The sequence below is a fragment of the Nematolebias whitei genome, chromosome 14, assembly GCF_014905685.2.
Source record: "Nematolebias whitei isolate Nwh7 chromosome 14, NemWhi1, whole genome shotgun sequence".
In the NCBI taxonomy this organism is placed as follows: Eukaryota; Metazoa; Chordata; class Actinopteri; order Cyprinodontiformes; family Rivulidae; genus Nematolebias; species Nematolebias whitei.
Genome location: NC_056511.1, coordinates 27,644,747 through 27,661,925, shown reverse-complemented (window position 1 = coordinate 27,661,925; position 17,179 = coordinate 27,644,747). Strand labels below are relative to the sequence as shown.

At 44.0% G+C, this 17,179-nt stretch overlaps 1 protein-coding gene across 1 annotated transcript in view; it reads right to left on the bottom strand.

The window, feature by feature from the left end:
* Nucleotides 1-17,179, bottom strand: part of fez1 (fasciculation and elongation protein zeta 1 (zygin I)) — a gene marked incomplete at its 3' end in the record, with an annotated part of 65,119 nt that overhangs the window by 5,845 nt on the left and 42,095 nt on the right. The window contains 4 exon segments of the mRNA XM_037687432.1: nucleotides 822-1,132; nucleotides 7,131-7,296; nucleotides 9,489-9,575; nucleotides 12,732-12,819. Coding sequence (XP_037543360.1) covers nucleotides 822-1,132; nucleotides 7,131-7,296; nucleotides 9,489-9,575; nucleotides 12,732-12,819 — 652 coding nt within the window.

Here is a 17,179-nt window from a genome sequence, read left to right as displayed (position 1 = left end):
TGGTGGGGAAACAGTTTACTGGAACTCCTCAGACTGATGAAGCCCTCTGGATAGAGGGCAAAACGTCTCTATAAAAAAGAAACTATCCAGATGACCCAACTAAGAATTATTGGATTTGGTACCTGGATGATTGTTAATGAACTTTGTTCCCATCTAGTGGTTCATACATTATTTTTCTAACAAAAAAAAATATTAATGCTAAAGTTACTACCGAGTAGCACTTGGAGTTTGTCGGAGATCAGTCTCAGCTTCAGCTACATCAAATTTTCACACGTTACATGTACAATTGGCTGAAATGTTGCCAGTTCCGTATTTTTAATGTTCAGTTGACTCTGGTGGCCATCTTAATTCAGGTTGTCTCCAAAGATAATCAGTTTTAGTTGTACATATGGTAATTTCTCTCCTGAAAATTTAATCAAAATTGGTGCAGTGGTTCATGAGATGTGCTGAAACACTTAGTTGACTCCAAATTGTTGATTGAAAACCTTTGAACAAAGACTTTTGTAATCTCTTAACATTCAAAATATGTCTTGGAAATCAGTCTGAACTACCAGTGCTTTTACAGCAGATCTTGGGTCAAGATCTGTAAATTCGATTTAATTATTAAACTTTTGTGGTTTTGAAGATCAGTTGTATGGCAGCCTTCTTGAAACAGCATCACTCCAAAAACCCATCAGCAGTAGATGTACATCAAGCAATTACATTCAAAAAGTTAGAATTTTTTTTCTCACGAGATATTTCGCTAACAGACAAACACAGAAATAGGCAAATACATTATTGCCTGCTTTCAGCAACAGGCAAGTTATTAAATATCCTTTCACCTTGACAGGCATGCCGGTCTTCTCTGTGCGCACAGTAGAGGCTGCATTCCCTCCATTTGTGGACGCTGTCCCCGCTCCCTGCAGACTCAGGGCTTTGTCTCGGCGCCTGCGTTTGCTGCTGTCTCGCAGCTCTTTCTGCCGGTTCTGAACCTCCATCAGTGCTGTAATGAATGTGTTCTTCACTTCTTTCTCAAATTCCAATTCGTCTCTACGGGCCAACTGGTTGACCAGCTCCTCAGAGTATTGACAGATGGTAGCCTCCACCCTGTGTAGCAGCTCAATGAGCCCTGAGCTGGGCATCAGACTCAGGCCTGCAGAATGGAGCAAAAAAAATCAGGAGAAGAGAGGAAACGTAAATCTGTTGCGGTATGGGGGGGATCTGTCAACAACAACACTAGACTGCTGCAATAGGATGATGTTACAAACCAATACAGCTACACCACAATGTTACACGGCTACAGTACAATGCACCACTGCGGTGGCACCACATTGCCTTACACCAACTGAGTTACACTGCAACAGCACTACACCACTAAAACTCCATCCATCCATCCATCCATCCATCCATCCATCCATCCATCATCTTTCGCTTATTTCGAAGTCTGGTCGTGGGGGCATCAGCTTGAACAGGGAGATCCAGACATCTCTTTCCACAGCCACCTCTTCCAGCTCTTCTAGGAGGACCCCAAGGCATTCCCAGGCCAATCTAGATACATTGTCTCACCAGCCTGTCCTGGGTCTTCCCTAGGGTCTCCTCCCAGTCTGACATGCCCGAAGCACCTCCCTAAGGAGGCACACCAGATGCCCGAACCACCTCAACTGGCTTCTCTTGATGTGGAGGAGCAGTGGTTCTACCTGGACCTGGAATAATACACATCCACAGTTCTGGGGTACATTAGTAAATGTGCTGATGACATCACCACCACCAGATATGTTAAGAGCTACCCAAACAGGAAGCCTTGGTTGAATGCAGAGGTTGGTACCTGCTGGAAGCCAGGAATGGTAAATGGTAAATGGACTGTACTTATATAGCGCATTTCTATCTGATCAAGATACTCAAAGTGCTTTACAACACAATCTGTGCCTCATTTACCCATTCATACAGCACTCTAATAGATCTCTACAAAGCTAATTGAACAAATCATTCTAAAGAGACTAATCAGTGCTTTATCACATTCATACACTGATGGGACACACATCAGAGGCTATGAGGGGTTCAGTGTCTTGCCCAGGGACACTTTGGCTGGTGGATTCAAACCCCCAACTCTTGCATTGGAGGACGACTGCTCTAACCACTCAGCCACAGCCGCCCCTAGGAACACTGCCTTCAGGTCTGGAAACTCACAGGAACTGAGAAGGCCAAGGAAAGAGCTGGTTGCTGGTATTAAGAGGGCCAATGCCACATATGCACAGAAGATCAAGGGTCAATTCACCTCACAAGACCCACGGAGCATGTGGAGGGGCATTAAGTGCATAACAGATTATAAAAGCAGAAGTGAAGAATGCCCTAGAGACCCATCACTGCCTGATGCCCTCAACAGGTTCTACGCACGCTTTGAAAACCCAAACAGACCACCCAGCAGCAGACTCACCTCACCACCAGACGAAGAGCTTCTCAGCATGACCTCAGCTGAAGTGAGGAGTACTTTCAAGAGGATTAACCCTCACAAAACATCCAACCCAGACAACATCCCCGGGAAGGTGCTGAAAGAATGTGCCGACCAGCTCTGTGAGGTGCTGGCCGACATCTTTAACTCCTCACTTACCCTGGCAACAGTTCCCACCTGCCTGAAAACTGCCACCATCATCCCAGTCCCAAAGAGCTCTACAGTGACTGATCTGAATGATTACCGGCCATTGGCCCTCACCCCGATAGTCGCTAAAAGCTTGGAAAAACTAGTCATGACCCACATCAAAGCAATCATCAACATCAATGAGGACCCTCACCAGTACGCACACCATGAGAATCAATCTACAGAGGATGCCATCTCCTCTGTGGTCCACATTGCTCTTACCCACCTGGAGCAGGACACCTACGTCCATATGCTCTTTGTGGACTTCACGTCTGCCTTCAACACCATGATCCCTCAAACCCTGATGGACAAACTACCCACACTGGGAAGTTCAGTCCTCACCTCCTTCTACAGGTGTGCAGTGGAGAGCATCTTGTGCTCCAGCATCAACATGTGGCATGGAGGCTGCACAGCTGCAGAAAGAAAAACGTTGCAGAGAGTGGTGAAGTCTGCACAGAAGTCTGTTGGAGTCAGTCTCCCCACCATCACAGACATCTACACCTCTAGATGCAGGAAGAGGGCCACCTGCAACATGAAAGACCCCACTCACCCAGCACACACACTTTTTGCCCCACTCCCCTGAGGAAGGAGGTTAAGGAGCATTAAGTGCAGAACCACTAGACAGAAGAACAGCTTCTACCCTGAAGCTGTTAGACTCATGAATCTCTAACCAGGCTAATCACTATGAAAAATCACATCATGTTGCTGCTGATCTGTTTCATGTTGCTGTGTTCATTCATGCTCATCTGCTCACACAGACTCATGTCCGTGCTGCTGTTTGGCGTATTGTGTTGATTGTTTTTATGCTATTAGTGATTATTGTATATTTAGTTGATGTTTTTCTTAGTTCATATCTTAGATCTTATTACTGTTTCTTTAATATTTTATTGTTGGATGTAACTGAGACCCTATGTACATAATTTTGTTCAACCACATGTACCACATGTGGTGTGAATGACAATAAAGAAACTCTGAATCTTCATGATGGACAAATATGACTAGCACAGAAGTCCAACAACAGAACACAACTCGGGTTCAGATCAGAGAGGCCATTCCTCCCAATCATGCTCCTCCAGGTCACACTGTCATTATCCACGTGGGCATTGAAGTCCCCCAGCAGTATAAACAAATCCACTAAAACAACACTGCAAAAATGCTATAAATGCTACAAGGAAACTTCTCAACAATGCTGCACTTCTTCACCACAGCAGCACTACAGTCCTACACCACTACAAAATTACAAAACTATGCAACTGTAAAACTGTAATACTACACCACAACACCTATACAGCCCTACATAGCTAAAACACTGCAGCGATAAAAATATCAAACTCCCCCTTACAAAACTATATCACTACAGCACTACACCGAAACAAAGCTAAACTGCTGCAGAATGTATTTTCATTCGTTCAACATTTATTTATCCAGGTTAGACTCACTGAGCCTCGATGACTCATTTACATTAGAAACCTGTTTTAAATAAAGAACAAAGATGAGGTGCAGACAACAGTTGACAATCATATAAAAGCATATAAAATGAAAGTGAATAAAATAAATGATGTAAAAAAAACAGCTACATTACGAAGTGATGTAAAATTCTAAAAACAGGAACATGTCTGTGTTGGTAGTAACACTTCCTTAAAAGTCTTCAGTTAATCCAAAATGTTTTAACTGGAGTTAGTAGGAGAGATCATTTCTCTCCAGTTTTAGCTTCTCTACATTGGTTCCTTGTCAAGTTCAGAATTTACTTCAAAATCTTACTTCTAACCTACAAAGCTCTCAAAAACCTAGCTCCATCTTATATTACAGATCTTATTGTTCCATATTTTCCTAACAGAGCACTTTGCTTTCAGACTGCAGGCTTACTTGTGGTGCCTAGAGTTTCCAAGAGCAGAATGGGAGGCAGATCTTTCAGTTCTCAGGCTCCTCTCTTGTGAAACCAACTTCCAGTTTCTGTCTGTGAGGCTGACACATTATCCAGTTTTAAGACTTTTCTTTTTGATGAATTCTATAATTAGTGTTGGCTTGTCATGCTATCTTAAGCTTAGACTACTAGAGGACAAATTGACCTAATTTCCTTAAATTAATTGTTAAAATTGAATAGTTTTTATTTGATCCTATTTTTATCTCAACATGTGATTCTTTGCCATTGTGTATCTGTTCCTCTCAAACCCAGCCAGTCGATGCAGATGACTGCTTGTCCTGAGCCTGGTTCTGCTAAAGATTTCTTCCTCACGAGGGAGTTTTTCCTTTCCACTGTCGCCTTCATGCTTGCTCAAGACGAGAGCTCTATGATGGAGTTAAATTCAAAGCAGTTTGCTCCTTAGATAAATAATGTTAAATTATTATTTTTAAATATGAATGTTTCTGTTCACTGCCCTGAGATGACTTCTGTTGTGACTTGGAGCTATATAAATAAACTGAATTGAATTTGAATTGAATTGAAATTGAATTGATTTTTGCACTGAACTTAACTGTTGTTTAAAATCCCTTAGTGGTCAATGTTAACAACTTCAGATAATTTTGCAAGGAATTACAGGTTATGGGAGCAAAGTAACAAAAGGCCCTTTTGCCAGAATGGAGTGTGAGAATGACAGACAGTTTGGTGCAGCATCTGTAGTATTGCGGACTCTGTGCCAGTCTGTTGTGGTGAAGAGGGAGCTTGCAGATATAGTCATTTGAAGTGAATTGCCTCTGCAGGGTAGCTGGACTCTCCCTTAGAAATAGGTGAGAAGTTCAGTTATCTGGGAGAGACTCAGAGTAGAACCACTGCTCCTCCACATTGAGAGGAGCCAGATGAGGTGGTCCGGCATTTGGTAAGGATGCTTCCTGGGCGCCTCCCTTGAAAGGTGCTTTGGGCATGTCCATCTTGGAGAAGACCCAGGCCACGCTGAAGAGACTACATCTCTCCGATTGCCTGGAAACACCTTGGAATCCTCCCAGAAGAGCTGGAGGGGTGGCTGTGGAAAGAGTTGTCTGGACCTCCCTGCTCAAGCTGCTGCCCCGAGACCTGACTTCAGAACAAGTGGAAGATAATTGATGGATGGATGGATGGATGGGTGGATGGATGGATGGACGGACGGACGGATGGATGGACGGACAGATGGACGGACAGATGGATGGATGGAAATTACACAGTTATTGTAATTGAATAAAGAGAACCAGGGGCTGTTGGTCTTCCGGCAGTGTTTTTCTGAGGTTGAGGCACATCTAAATTTACACGCGTTTTGTTTGCTTTATGTTATGTTGTATTAGGTCTGATGTGGTTCAGTTCATTGTTCAGGTTTAAACCATAAATGCTCAAGCAAACGAGAAAATGTTGTGTTCAAATGCCACCTGGGTTCAGGAACCAAATGGAATCATAGGGCAGCTGTGGCTGAGTGGTTAGAGCAGTCGTCCTCCAATGTGAGAGTTGGGTGTTCGATTCCACCAGCAGTCACATGCCGAAGTGTCTCTAGGCAAGACACTGAACGATGCCTCCGATGTTTGTCCCATCAGTGTATGAATGTGATAAAGCTCTGATTAGTCTCTTTAGATTGATTTGTTCAATTAGCTTTGTAGAGATCTAGAAGAGTGTTGTGTGCATGGGTAAATGAGGCACAGATTGAAGTGTAAAGTGTTTTGAATATCTTGATCAGATAGAAAGGAGTTATATAAATACAGCCCATTTACCATAATTCAGAGTATTTAGGTAAGTTTCAGCATTTTGTAGTTTGATATTGTGGACTAAAGAGAATTGTGTGACAGTAAACACATTCTCACAGCACGTCAAAAGTTTGTTTATACTGTATTTATGCACACTTCCATGCAACATGTGCTTTGATTCACCCCAACATGCATGTAGAACATGGACTACGCACCCATTTTGTACATGCACCGTTCACGCAGAAGGCCCCAGGACAGCAGAACAGCCAGAGTTAAGAGTCCTGACAAACTTTTTAAAGGCCTTTTCTACCTGGATTATTGAGCATGAATCAGGGTGTTTTTAAAGGGCTGTTTTTTTTTGCTGTTACATGTTTCAAAACCAGATGTAACATTTTTGGAAAAATCATTCCAATCACTGTATGATTGCAACTGAATTAAAAAATTTTTTTTTTTTTTCAAAAATTAGAAATTTAGAGATGGGCCTAAAATTACAAAGAGCAACAGAATCCAGATTGCTCCTCTGGATCAGAGGTTGTAGCACAACCTGTTTGAAAGCTGAAGGCACACAACCACCCATCAGTGAGGAGTTTATCAGCTCCATATTACACAGCCTGAAGGTGTTCAAATCCTTTGTAAAAAGATATGGAGGGATAGTATGAATGGGGCAGCACCATGAACACAGGTGATGAACTGTTGAACTCAGAATGGAGAGAGACTGACTCAAAATGATCATAAACAATCTAATATGTAAATGAGGTGGACGGATCAAAGGCTGAAAAATGAAAAACTTTTCACACAGCCTCGCTAATGGTTCAGTAAGAACAGATTTACATACTTGTGCTCAAACAGGCAAAAACATTTGCATGTGTACCTTCATACGAACAGTTATTGTTGGAGGCCTGTGACAACTGCCTGATTTCCTCCAGCAGGGAGGGGTTGGTCCTGGAGGAGCAATGACTGCTCTCCTCTTCATCTTCCTCTTCGGTTTCATCAGGATCTGGTGAATTCTCCATCATCTCAACTATCTCCTCAATTACCTAAAAAGGAAAATGAGAGAAAATGAAAAAGGCAAGTGGATGAGACAAAATCAGAGGAGAGGTAAGCAGGTGGTCCTTTATCAGAAGCAAGAAAATGCTAAGAGCCTCTTCTGCAGCAGAACACATCTTTATTGTCCATTATTGATGTCAGCACAGTCTACAGCAGCATGGAGCAGACATCTGTCGGAGCTGCTGGGTCCGGACAGCCCTGAATGGTAAATGGACTGTACTTATAAAGCCCCTTTCTATCTTATTAAGATACTCAAAGCGCTTTACAAAACAATCTGCGCCTCATCCAAAAAAGTTCTATCTGGTCCTCTGGACATTCTGTGCCTCATTTACCCATTCATACAGCACTCTACTAGATCTCTACAAAGCTAATTGAACAAATCATTCTAAAGAGATTAATCAGAGCTTTATCATATTCATACACCGATGGGACACACATTAGAGGCAATGAGGGGTTCAGTCAGTGTCTTGCCCAGGGACACTTCAACATGTGTGACTGCTGGTGGATTTGAACCCCCAACTCTTGCATTGGAGGACAACTGCTCTAACCACTCAGCCACAGCCTCCCAGGTAGGCATAGTGAACGTGAGACTTTTTATTCAACATTAATCCATTCTTTACCCACATTGTCCTTTCTGAGTTAAGTGCATTGCTGGTGTCCATATCCAGTGGGACAGGTCTCCAGTCCATCACAGGGACACATAGAGACAAACAACCATTCACTCTCTCTCTCTCCCTCTCTCTCTCTCTCTCTCTCTCTCTCTCTATATATATATATATATATATATATATATATATATATATATATATATCCATATACTGGTAGAACTGCTGCCTCTCAGCAAGCAGGTCCCTGGTTCAAATCCCAGTTCGGGGGCCTTTCTGGGTGGAGTTTGCATGTTCTCTCCGTGCATGCGTGGGTTTTCTCTGGGTACTCTGGTTTCCTCCCCCAGACCAAAAACATGCATATTAGGCTGATTGGTAACTCTAAATTGTCCCTAGGTGTGAGAGTGAATGGTTGTCTCGTTTGTCTCTATGTGGCCCTGTGATGGACTTGCAACCTGTCCAGGGTGTACCCAGCCTCTCGCACAGTGATTGCTGGACATGGGCACCGGCGACCCCCATGATCCAAAACGGAAGAAGCGGGTAAGAGATAATGGATGGATGGATGGATATTTATAATTTATTTATTGTTTATTTGATAGGGACAGATACAAGAAATAAGATCGGGACCAGCTCTTTACCCCCCACTAAGGTCCTTGAGTGGGACCAAGGCTTTTGCTCAGCCAGTCTACATGTGTTTCGTGGACTTGGAAAAAAACTTTGATCTTGTTCCATGAGTTTAGGATTGGGGGTCTGTTACTCCAGGACATTTAAATGGTGCAGGGTCTGCGTCACGTTGCCAACAGTCATTCAAACCACATCATGGTGACAGATTGTGCCAGGGCTGCCCGTTATCACTATTTTTTTTGCAACTTTTATGATTTCATGATTCATCAACTCAATCATCCCTTTGCCTTAAAGTTCATCTGGAAGTGTTCTTTCATAACAAACACAAACACATCAAGATTTATCAAAGTTCAGTGAGTTAGTCATTTGTGTTGGTTAAAGTTGATTCTATGTGGAGGACATTTTGAAATGGATTGACTCTGAAACGTGATTTGTTGTAAATATACGTCAAAAAATTACTTTCTGTGAGTTTTATAATTTTAATTTTTAATTTTTTTTTAATTATAGTTTTAATATCTGTTTTGTAGTTCATGAGATATTTTGCTAACAGAGTTGCCTCCAACAGTACACTGGTAAAGTTTTAGGCAAAGATCTGGCACAAAGAGTAGAACTTGGATGTGTTGTGAATTACCCTCAGCTACTACAACTCCAGATTTTAGATCAATATTTGTAAAACTGAATTTAGCCATTTCCGTTTATCTTTTGATGTCAGCTAGCTTAAATTATATTAACTTCAATAATTAATCAGTTGCAGATGTACAAACAGTTGTTAGGTTCCATAAATTTTGTCCAGTGATTCACGAGATATTTTGCTAAAAGATGCACACACACCCAGTGATTGTTACTGTCAACACATACGTATTTTTCATTAAAAATAAACAGATTTTTGGCTCAGCACCATCCTGAGTACAAAGAAAACTTTCATGTGAGTTTGTTTCGTGTTCCACACAAACCTGATCTGCCGTGATGAGAGGCTCCTCATTCAGGCTGTTGGCATTCTCATTCTTCTCATTCATCTCCTCCTCATCTTTTTCATGAATCTGCAGATTGGCAACACAAAAGTTTAATGAGAAGTTTAAAGTTACAGCAGGAAATCAAGAAATACTTTAACAAAAGCTTTTTGTTTTCTGGATGTAAATGTTTGTTGAGTGCTGCAGTTCTGCAGATTCACAGAACTTCTCACCACCAGAGGAACCAGAATGAGAAAAAACAAGTTGCTGAAGAATCAAACAAACGTTCTCCTAAAAGTCAAAAAAGTTCAATCTGGTTCTCTGGACATTCAAAAAAAAAAAAAAAAAAAAAAAAAAAAAAAAAAAAAAAAAAAAAAAAGCAAAAAAATCTAGAAACGTTTCGTCTCTCATCCAAGAGACTTCCTCAGTCTGAGGTGCTGTTTTCAGCTCAGTCTCTTAAATAGCACCTTCTCAGAGTGGATCAACCAGTTATAAACTAAACCAAACCAGTTATTAACCAAATATCTGGCGTCTGTACTCATCCAGTTGGCAGCTCAGAACACCACATACAGAACACCATGGACTTTGTGGATAAAGTGAGGGATGTCATCATGGAGACTGATGAAACAATGGTCTCTTTTGATGTCACATCACTCTTTATGCACATTCCTGTTGATGATACAGTAGAGGTGGTCAGTTTAAGATTAAAATCAGACACCACTCTGAGCAGCAGGACCACGCTTTCCACAGAACAACTGTGTCAACTCTTGAAACTGTGCCTGCAGTCAACCTACTTCACATATGGGGAGCAATATTATAGGCAGAAACATGGGTGTGCTATGGGGTCTCCAGTTTCTCCTATTGTTGCCAACCTGTACATGGAGGAGGTAGAAAAGAGAGCCTTGACGTCCTTTTCAGGGACACCACCAAGTCATTGGTTCAGGTATGTTGACGACACCTGGGTTAAAATTAAATCTCAGGAAGTCCAACATTTTACTGACCACATCAACTCTGTGGATAAATACATCAAGCTCACACGAGAAGATGTAAAGAATGGCAAGTTGGCTTTCTTGGATTGTGAGGTCTCAGTCTCTGATAGAGGACATTTGCAAACCGAGGTGTACCGCAAACCCACCCACACAGACCAGTATTTGCAGTTTGACTCCCATCACCCTTTGGAGCACAAGTTAGGAGTCATCAGGACTCTGTATCACAGAGCAGACAGCATGCCCACTAACTCGGGAGCCAGGCAGAAGGAGAAATCCTACACAAAACAGGCTCTAGAGCAATGTGGATATCCTAACTGGGCCTTCCTGAAAGCAGAGAAGAAACCCAAACAGGACTCCAGTCAGCCATTAGGTGAAAAGGAGGAACCCAGACCCAGACCAGTGGTCATTCCGTATGTTGAGGGAGTATCAGAGAAACTGAGACGTTTATTTTCTAAACATAACGTCCCATTGGCTTTTAAACCCCAAAATACATTACGGCAAAGACTGGTTCATCCCAAAGATCCAGTCCCCCGGCACAAACAGAGTAATATTGTGTATGCTGTTCAGTGTCAGGAGGGCTGTGATCAGTCTTACATCGGGGAAACTAAACAGCCACTGGCCAAAAGGATGGCCCAGCACAGAAGATCAACATCATCAGGCCAGGATTCTGCGGTCTACACTCATCTCCAGGCCAGCGGTCACTCTTTCAAGGATGAAGATGTTCACATCCTGGACAGAGAGGAACGATGGTTTGAGAGAAGAGTAAAGGAGGCCATCTTTGTGAAAAGAAATCGTCCATCATTAAACAGGGGTGGAGGCCTCCGGGTTCAACTGTCCCCCTTTTACAATGCTGTGATTGCTAGTATCACTCAGCCCTCTGTGAATAGTAAACAGCCATCAGTGTGCTAATGATCCATTGTTAGGCTGATGGTCCTTCTTGAGCATGTGATCAGCTGGTTTTGGTTGTCAGCAGCAAACTGGTTGATCCACTCTGAGAAGGTGCTATTTAAGAGAGTGAGCTGAAAACAGCACCTCAGACTGAGGAAGTCTCTTGGATGAGAGACGAAACGTTTCTATATTTTTTTTCTTTGTTTTTTTTCTTTTTTTTTGAATGTCCAGAGGACCAGATTGAACTTTTTTGATTTTTCTACCTGGATTATTGAGCATGCATCAGGATGTTCTCCTAAAAGGTTTCATCCTTTCCATCCTGTGATGCCTCTATAACACAATTCATGTATGATGCACGAAATAAAATGAAAAACTGATGACTGAAATATGAATTATCATGAATTGTCATGATTTGACCTGAGCGTTCCTTAAAACGTGCCAACAAAAAAGCTAAATTACAGCCTTTTATTGATGAAACTGCAGAAATCACATTTTGATTAAAATGCAATGAAATGCTGAATGACTGCTGAAATTAGCTGAAAAAGCTCAAATTGAGCTGTTTTAGCCAAATAAGGCTAAACACCAACTAAAGTTAAATAGTAGCTAAATACTAGCTAAAAGCAGCAAAATGCTTGTTAAACGTATCAAAACACTATGTAAAGCCAAAATAGCAAAAATCAAGCAAAAAGAACCTATTGGAATATAGAATATATAGAAGCAGAAAATAACTAAAATTGAGTTAAAAGAGTAATAGACTAGATAAAGGCTGTTTTGTATTTTCGAGCTAAAGAAACACAATACCAGCTAAAAGTAGCAAAAGGCTAGTTAAATGTATTAAAAGGCTAGCTAAAATGTTTTAAATAAAACATTAAAAAAAGAAAAAAAATTTAAACTTACAAATTTTAAACTGCTAGCTAAATTAGCAAAACATTAGCTAGAAGTTAAAATTAGCTAAGGCAAAATAAAAGTAGCAAAGGGTTGGCTAAAAGAAATTGGTCTAAAAAGCCTAGCAGCAGAATAGCAAGTAAAAAAAAAACTTAATTTAGCACAACAGTAGCTAAAACACAAAGTGGCATAAAAAGAAAAAAAAATGAGCTGATGCAGAATTAGACAAGAGCAATATATTTAAATTGGTAAATAAAGTGTTTATTATTTCAAATATTTTAAAATGTATAAAAGTTTTGGGACACCCCCCCCCCCCACCCCCCAAACACACACACACACAAAAGTTTACCCTCACATATCCTGGATGAACTGCATATTTTGAAATGTATTAACAAATAATAGAGAAGATGACGCTTGTGGTGACGCTGAGTGAACATTCACACAACAAAGACAACTCAGCAAACTAAAAGTGAGCAACGGGTACCTCCTGGTCAGAAAGGTTGCCGTTGCGTCCCTGAAAGTTTGGGCCTTCCCACGTGGAGATGTAGTTGTCAGTCAGGGCGTCCCACACACTACAACACAGGACGTTACAAGCTTTTAGAAAAGAAAAACAAGAAAACAGGCAGAAGTAGAAGTTTCTCTTTAAAAAATAAATCAGATGTTCTGCAGCCTGAAAGTCAATCAATATTTTCAAAAAAGAAAATCAATGAAAGCGTTCAAATAAATGAAAAAGCACAAATTATTGTTTGGCATGTGAATCCTTTGGACGAGGCTCCTCACATCATTGTCCTGTAGCTGCAGGTCTGAGCCAGTCATCTGAAAGGACAAACTGAGAAAGTCTCCTTTGTCTCTGTGTTCTTATTGTCTTTTGTTTCTTGTTTTGCACAGATGCTGCTGCCCTGCTCTCAGTGGCACCCTCCCACCCCCACCACCACCACCCTGTACACCCAACTGTGGACTCCATTCAGCAAAGAGCTTACCTCACCCATCATGCCTGCATACCACAGCTGCAGACAGCAGTCAAAGTCTTAAGAATGGCTTGCAGCAACTACCATGCAATTGTTGTTCAATCTTTTTATAACTTTTATTGACTTAGAGCCATTGTGCTGGCTGTTGTTTAGTTCTGGTGACCGTCTGGTATTGTGTAAACTCCAAAGTTAATTTGTTGTAAAGGCACAGGACATTCAATAATTACTTTCTAAAGGTGTAAAGAAAATCCATCCAGTAATTGACGAGAGGTTTGTGTTGTTAACAATTATGGCTCCATTAGGCAAAGATCTTGTGCAAAATGTAGCAGTTGATGTTGTTAATACCGCTCAGCTACAACCACATCAAATTTTAGACCAATATTTGTAAAATTGACCGAATTATAGTCCTTTTTGTAAGTTCTAAGGACTAATGGCCATCTCAAACTGGGTTGGCATCAAATTACATTGATATACCGTACGGTATATCAGTGGATTCATGCGTTCACACGGTTTCATATATCTGGATTTCTTTGTGTGTACTCTTGTTTTCTTGAGTTAAACATACACCATGTTTCAGTAGAAAATCCATGCAAGTTTTTATACATGAGGCTTCTGGTGTCGTTCTGAGTGGAATTTGCATGGGTTTTGTCGGGGTTTCATCTCACAGTCCAAAACATGCATGTTTAGGCCTTCAGGACCAGGCTAATTTTGCAAAATTGATCTATGATCTCAATCAGATTTGCCAAGTTAAATAAATATTGTTTATTAAAATGTTGATGTAGACCCAATTATTGGTTTCTGAAAATTTCCTTAAAAGCTATTCAGTGGTACATGAGATGTTCTATTTCGTATAGGCTTCGCCCTTCAAGGCTATCGCTAGTGGGTTTATCCCTTCGCGCGCTACGCAGCACTGAAAACTTTAGTCCGTGTCAACCGGCTGTGTGGGCCCCACCCCCGGTCTGTATAAATTACAGTGAGACCGGGCAATCGGCTCCAATTTTTTCTTCAGCCAGCTAGCTAGCACTGTCAGAAGAACGAAGAAGGAAAAGATGACCGGCACAACTTTTGCTAAGGATGTCTAGGTCTCCGCCACGCCAACCTCCTGCTGTCCTGGTGAGCTCTTCCTCCCCGAGGAGAAGCAAAGATGAGTAGCTTTGTTCAAGTTAAGTGCTAAGGAGTGTTTTTCCGTGGCGGGCCGCTACTCGCTGGACAATGCCATCGCCTTTTCTAACATGTTTTTTTCCTTGCGGTGAATCGGATGATTCCCTTGAAAAAGGCGTTGTTGGCAGCAGATCCGCTGAGTGTTTGTCCGTGGCGGGCTGCTACTCGCTGGACAACACCATCGCCTTTTCTAACGTTTTTCCTCGCGGTGAATCGGATGATTCCCTCATAAAAGGCGATGTGGGCAGCAGCTCCGCAGAGTCTTTTTATGTGGCGGGACACTATCCACGGTACGACGCCACCTGTTTTCTTTGAGGCAGAGTCACACAGTGAATCGAATGTTTCCTCAGAGAAAGGCGATGCTGGAAACAACGTCGCTGCCCCTTCCGTCCTAGAGAGCATAGTGACAGAAGAGGAGCAGCCGAACGGATGCTCAGCCACCTCGGGTCTTCCCACGTCGGCGACCATACCGCTCCCAGTCTTCGGCGCCCTCCTCTCGGAGCTGCCCGGCATAATCCAGGAGGCTGCTAACACAAAGGGACTTTCTGTCCCTCGCCTCCCTCTGCCCTGATCGTCGCCCTGATCCCATCTGGCCTTGCCGTCCAGCTGTGACGTCACACTGGAACAAGGCTGCAGCTGGGCCCGGCAAGCTGAAGACATCCGTCTTCACCTTCGCCTCCATCTCCAGAGTGGAGGGTTTTACCGATCTGTGTTTTCCCTCAGTTTCCCCCCCTGGAGCCAAGCCTGGCAGAGGCGCTTTGGGCAAAAGCTTCCAGGATGGACCGGTAGCCTATCCCTCCAGGGAAGCATGACCAGAGGTGACAAAGCTCTCCAACTGAGCTCACTAGTGCACATCCCAGGCAGTCACAGCGAACAACAATGTCACACTGCTGGCCTACAGCATCTCTAATGCCCCTTTTCCACTGTCACGGCGCGGGTCGGATATTTCCGGCTTGACGCGCATTTGAGGTCTTTCCACTGTTCCTGTGACCGGCTCGCCTCGCTAAATTCTGGCCCAGCTTCTCAAGGGGTCCGAGCAAGCCGCGCCGTGACGTCAGAAACAATGTCGGTCACTGATCGGTCTGTGGAGTCTTTCCTTTTTTTTTTTTTTGAGCTCAGTTTAAGTGTAGAAACATTGTGAAGTGTTTCAATGAACTTATCATCATCGCTCAATTTTTTTTTAAAGAAAGAGAAGAAAGAAGAATAAATAAATGATAAAAGAGAGGAAGATAAAACGAGAGACCACCATGACAAAACAACATGCACAGCACAATGCCACCCACAATATCACCATGAAACATTTGACATCGCACAAGGAATCATCTAGCTTCCACCACTACCCAACCTAGCATGCATCTGTCAAAGCACCTGAATCCAAAAACCTGCGCAAGCACGCCCGCCACCACCAGATTTCTCCAAAAGAATGCCCAATAGTGGACGCGGGGGCCCACAGACCCGCCCCCCCCAGGACACAATGGCAACATAGGGAGGACCGGAGCCACAGACACACAGCGGCCCACAGGCCCGGAGCCCCAAGAGTCTCCCAACAGGGAGAACCGCACCCCACCAGAGAGGAGCAGAGGAAAGAACCGGGTGACCCCAGCCACCACAATGCAGAGCCTCCAGGAAGCTGCAGCGACGAGCCCACAGGCCCGGCCAGCGACCCATGCCCCCCCCAAGTAGATCCGGCCATGGACACCGAGCCCCAAGCCCCGAGGCCATACCACCCCCAGCAGAGCCCCGACAGAGCCAGGGCACCCAGGCCCCGCCAGGCAGCAACCAGGGCGGACCGACGTGCACCTCACCACCCAGCCCAGACACCGAGAGCCACCAATGCACCGGCGGCAAGGGGGTCCCCCGCCAAAGGGGGGCACGACCGGGGGGAGTGGGCCCCACACCAAACGTGGGGCCCAAATTGATCCAAGAGAGGGGGGACCACCAAAAACCCAACCTGAGCAACCAACAGGCACACACAGATAGCCCGACAGAATCTCTGTCGGGCCGACCGCATGCACCATCTACCTGACAGCGACCACAGGCCGGCCCCAGCCCAAGGGGCAGAGCAGCAGGGAGCCGCAGCTGAGGAGGGCCGGCTCTCACATCAAGAGCTCCGCACCATAGGCCCGGAGACGCCCCAGCACACCACCCATGCACCCCCCCCACACACACAGCACCCCCACTGCAAATGCCACACAGGAAGACCAGCCAGTGCTCGGATGAGGCGAAGCCATGCCCCCAACCGCCGCCCTACACCACCAATGACCACACGTACACTACCATAGCCGACCCCCCGCCGAAAGCCGGCAGCCACCCCGGTCAAAGTGCCGGCCATCGCAACCAGGAACCTAGATTAAAAGAATCGAAACAGCCCAGGAGGAACCGAAGCACCGGCCCCTACACTGACCACCCCCAAGGCCCAAAGCCCACCCACAGCCCAGACCCCAACAATGCACCCCCCCTCCATCCCCGACCCCTAGTGTCACACGGAGAAAGGAGGTGTTTGTGAAAGGAAAAAAAAAAAAAATCTATATATGCATAAATAAATTATGAACAGACCCACTTCCTCCTCCTCCCACTCGAATATGGTGTTGATGCATGTTGTTATACAGTGCGTTTAAAATGGGGGGATGAGGTGGCGACCGACATAGACCCACCTCTTGCCCAGAGAGCAGGCGGCGCCCGTTCACCCCTCATCTCCGCCCAGAACCCTAAATGTCTACATGCTACATATGAGAGTGGGCACAGGTCCGGGGAGGTGGAAATGGTAGTACATCCCACCACCTAAGTGCGATCATGTGCCCAC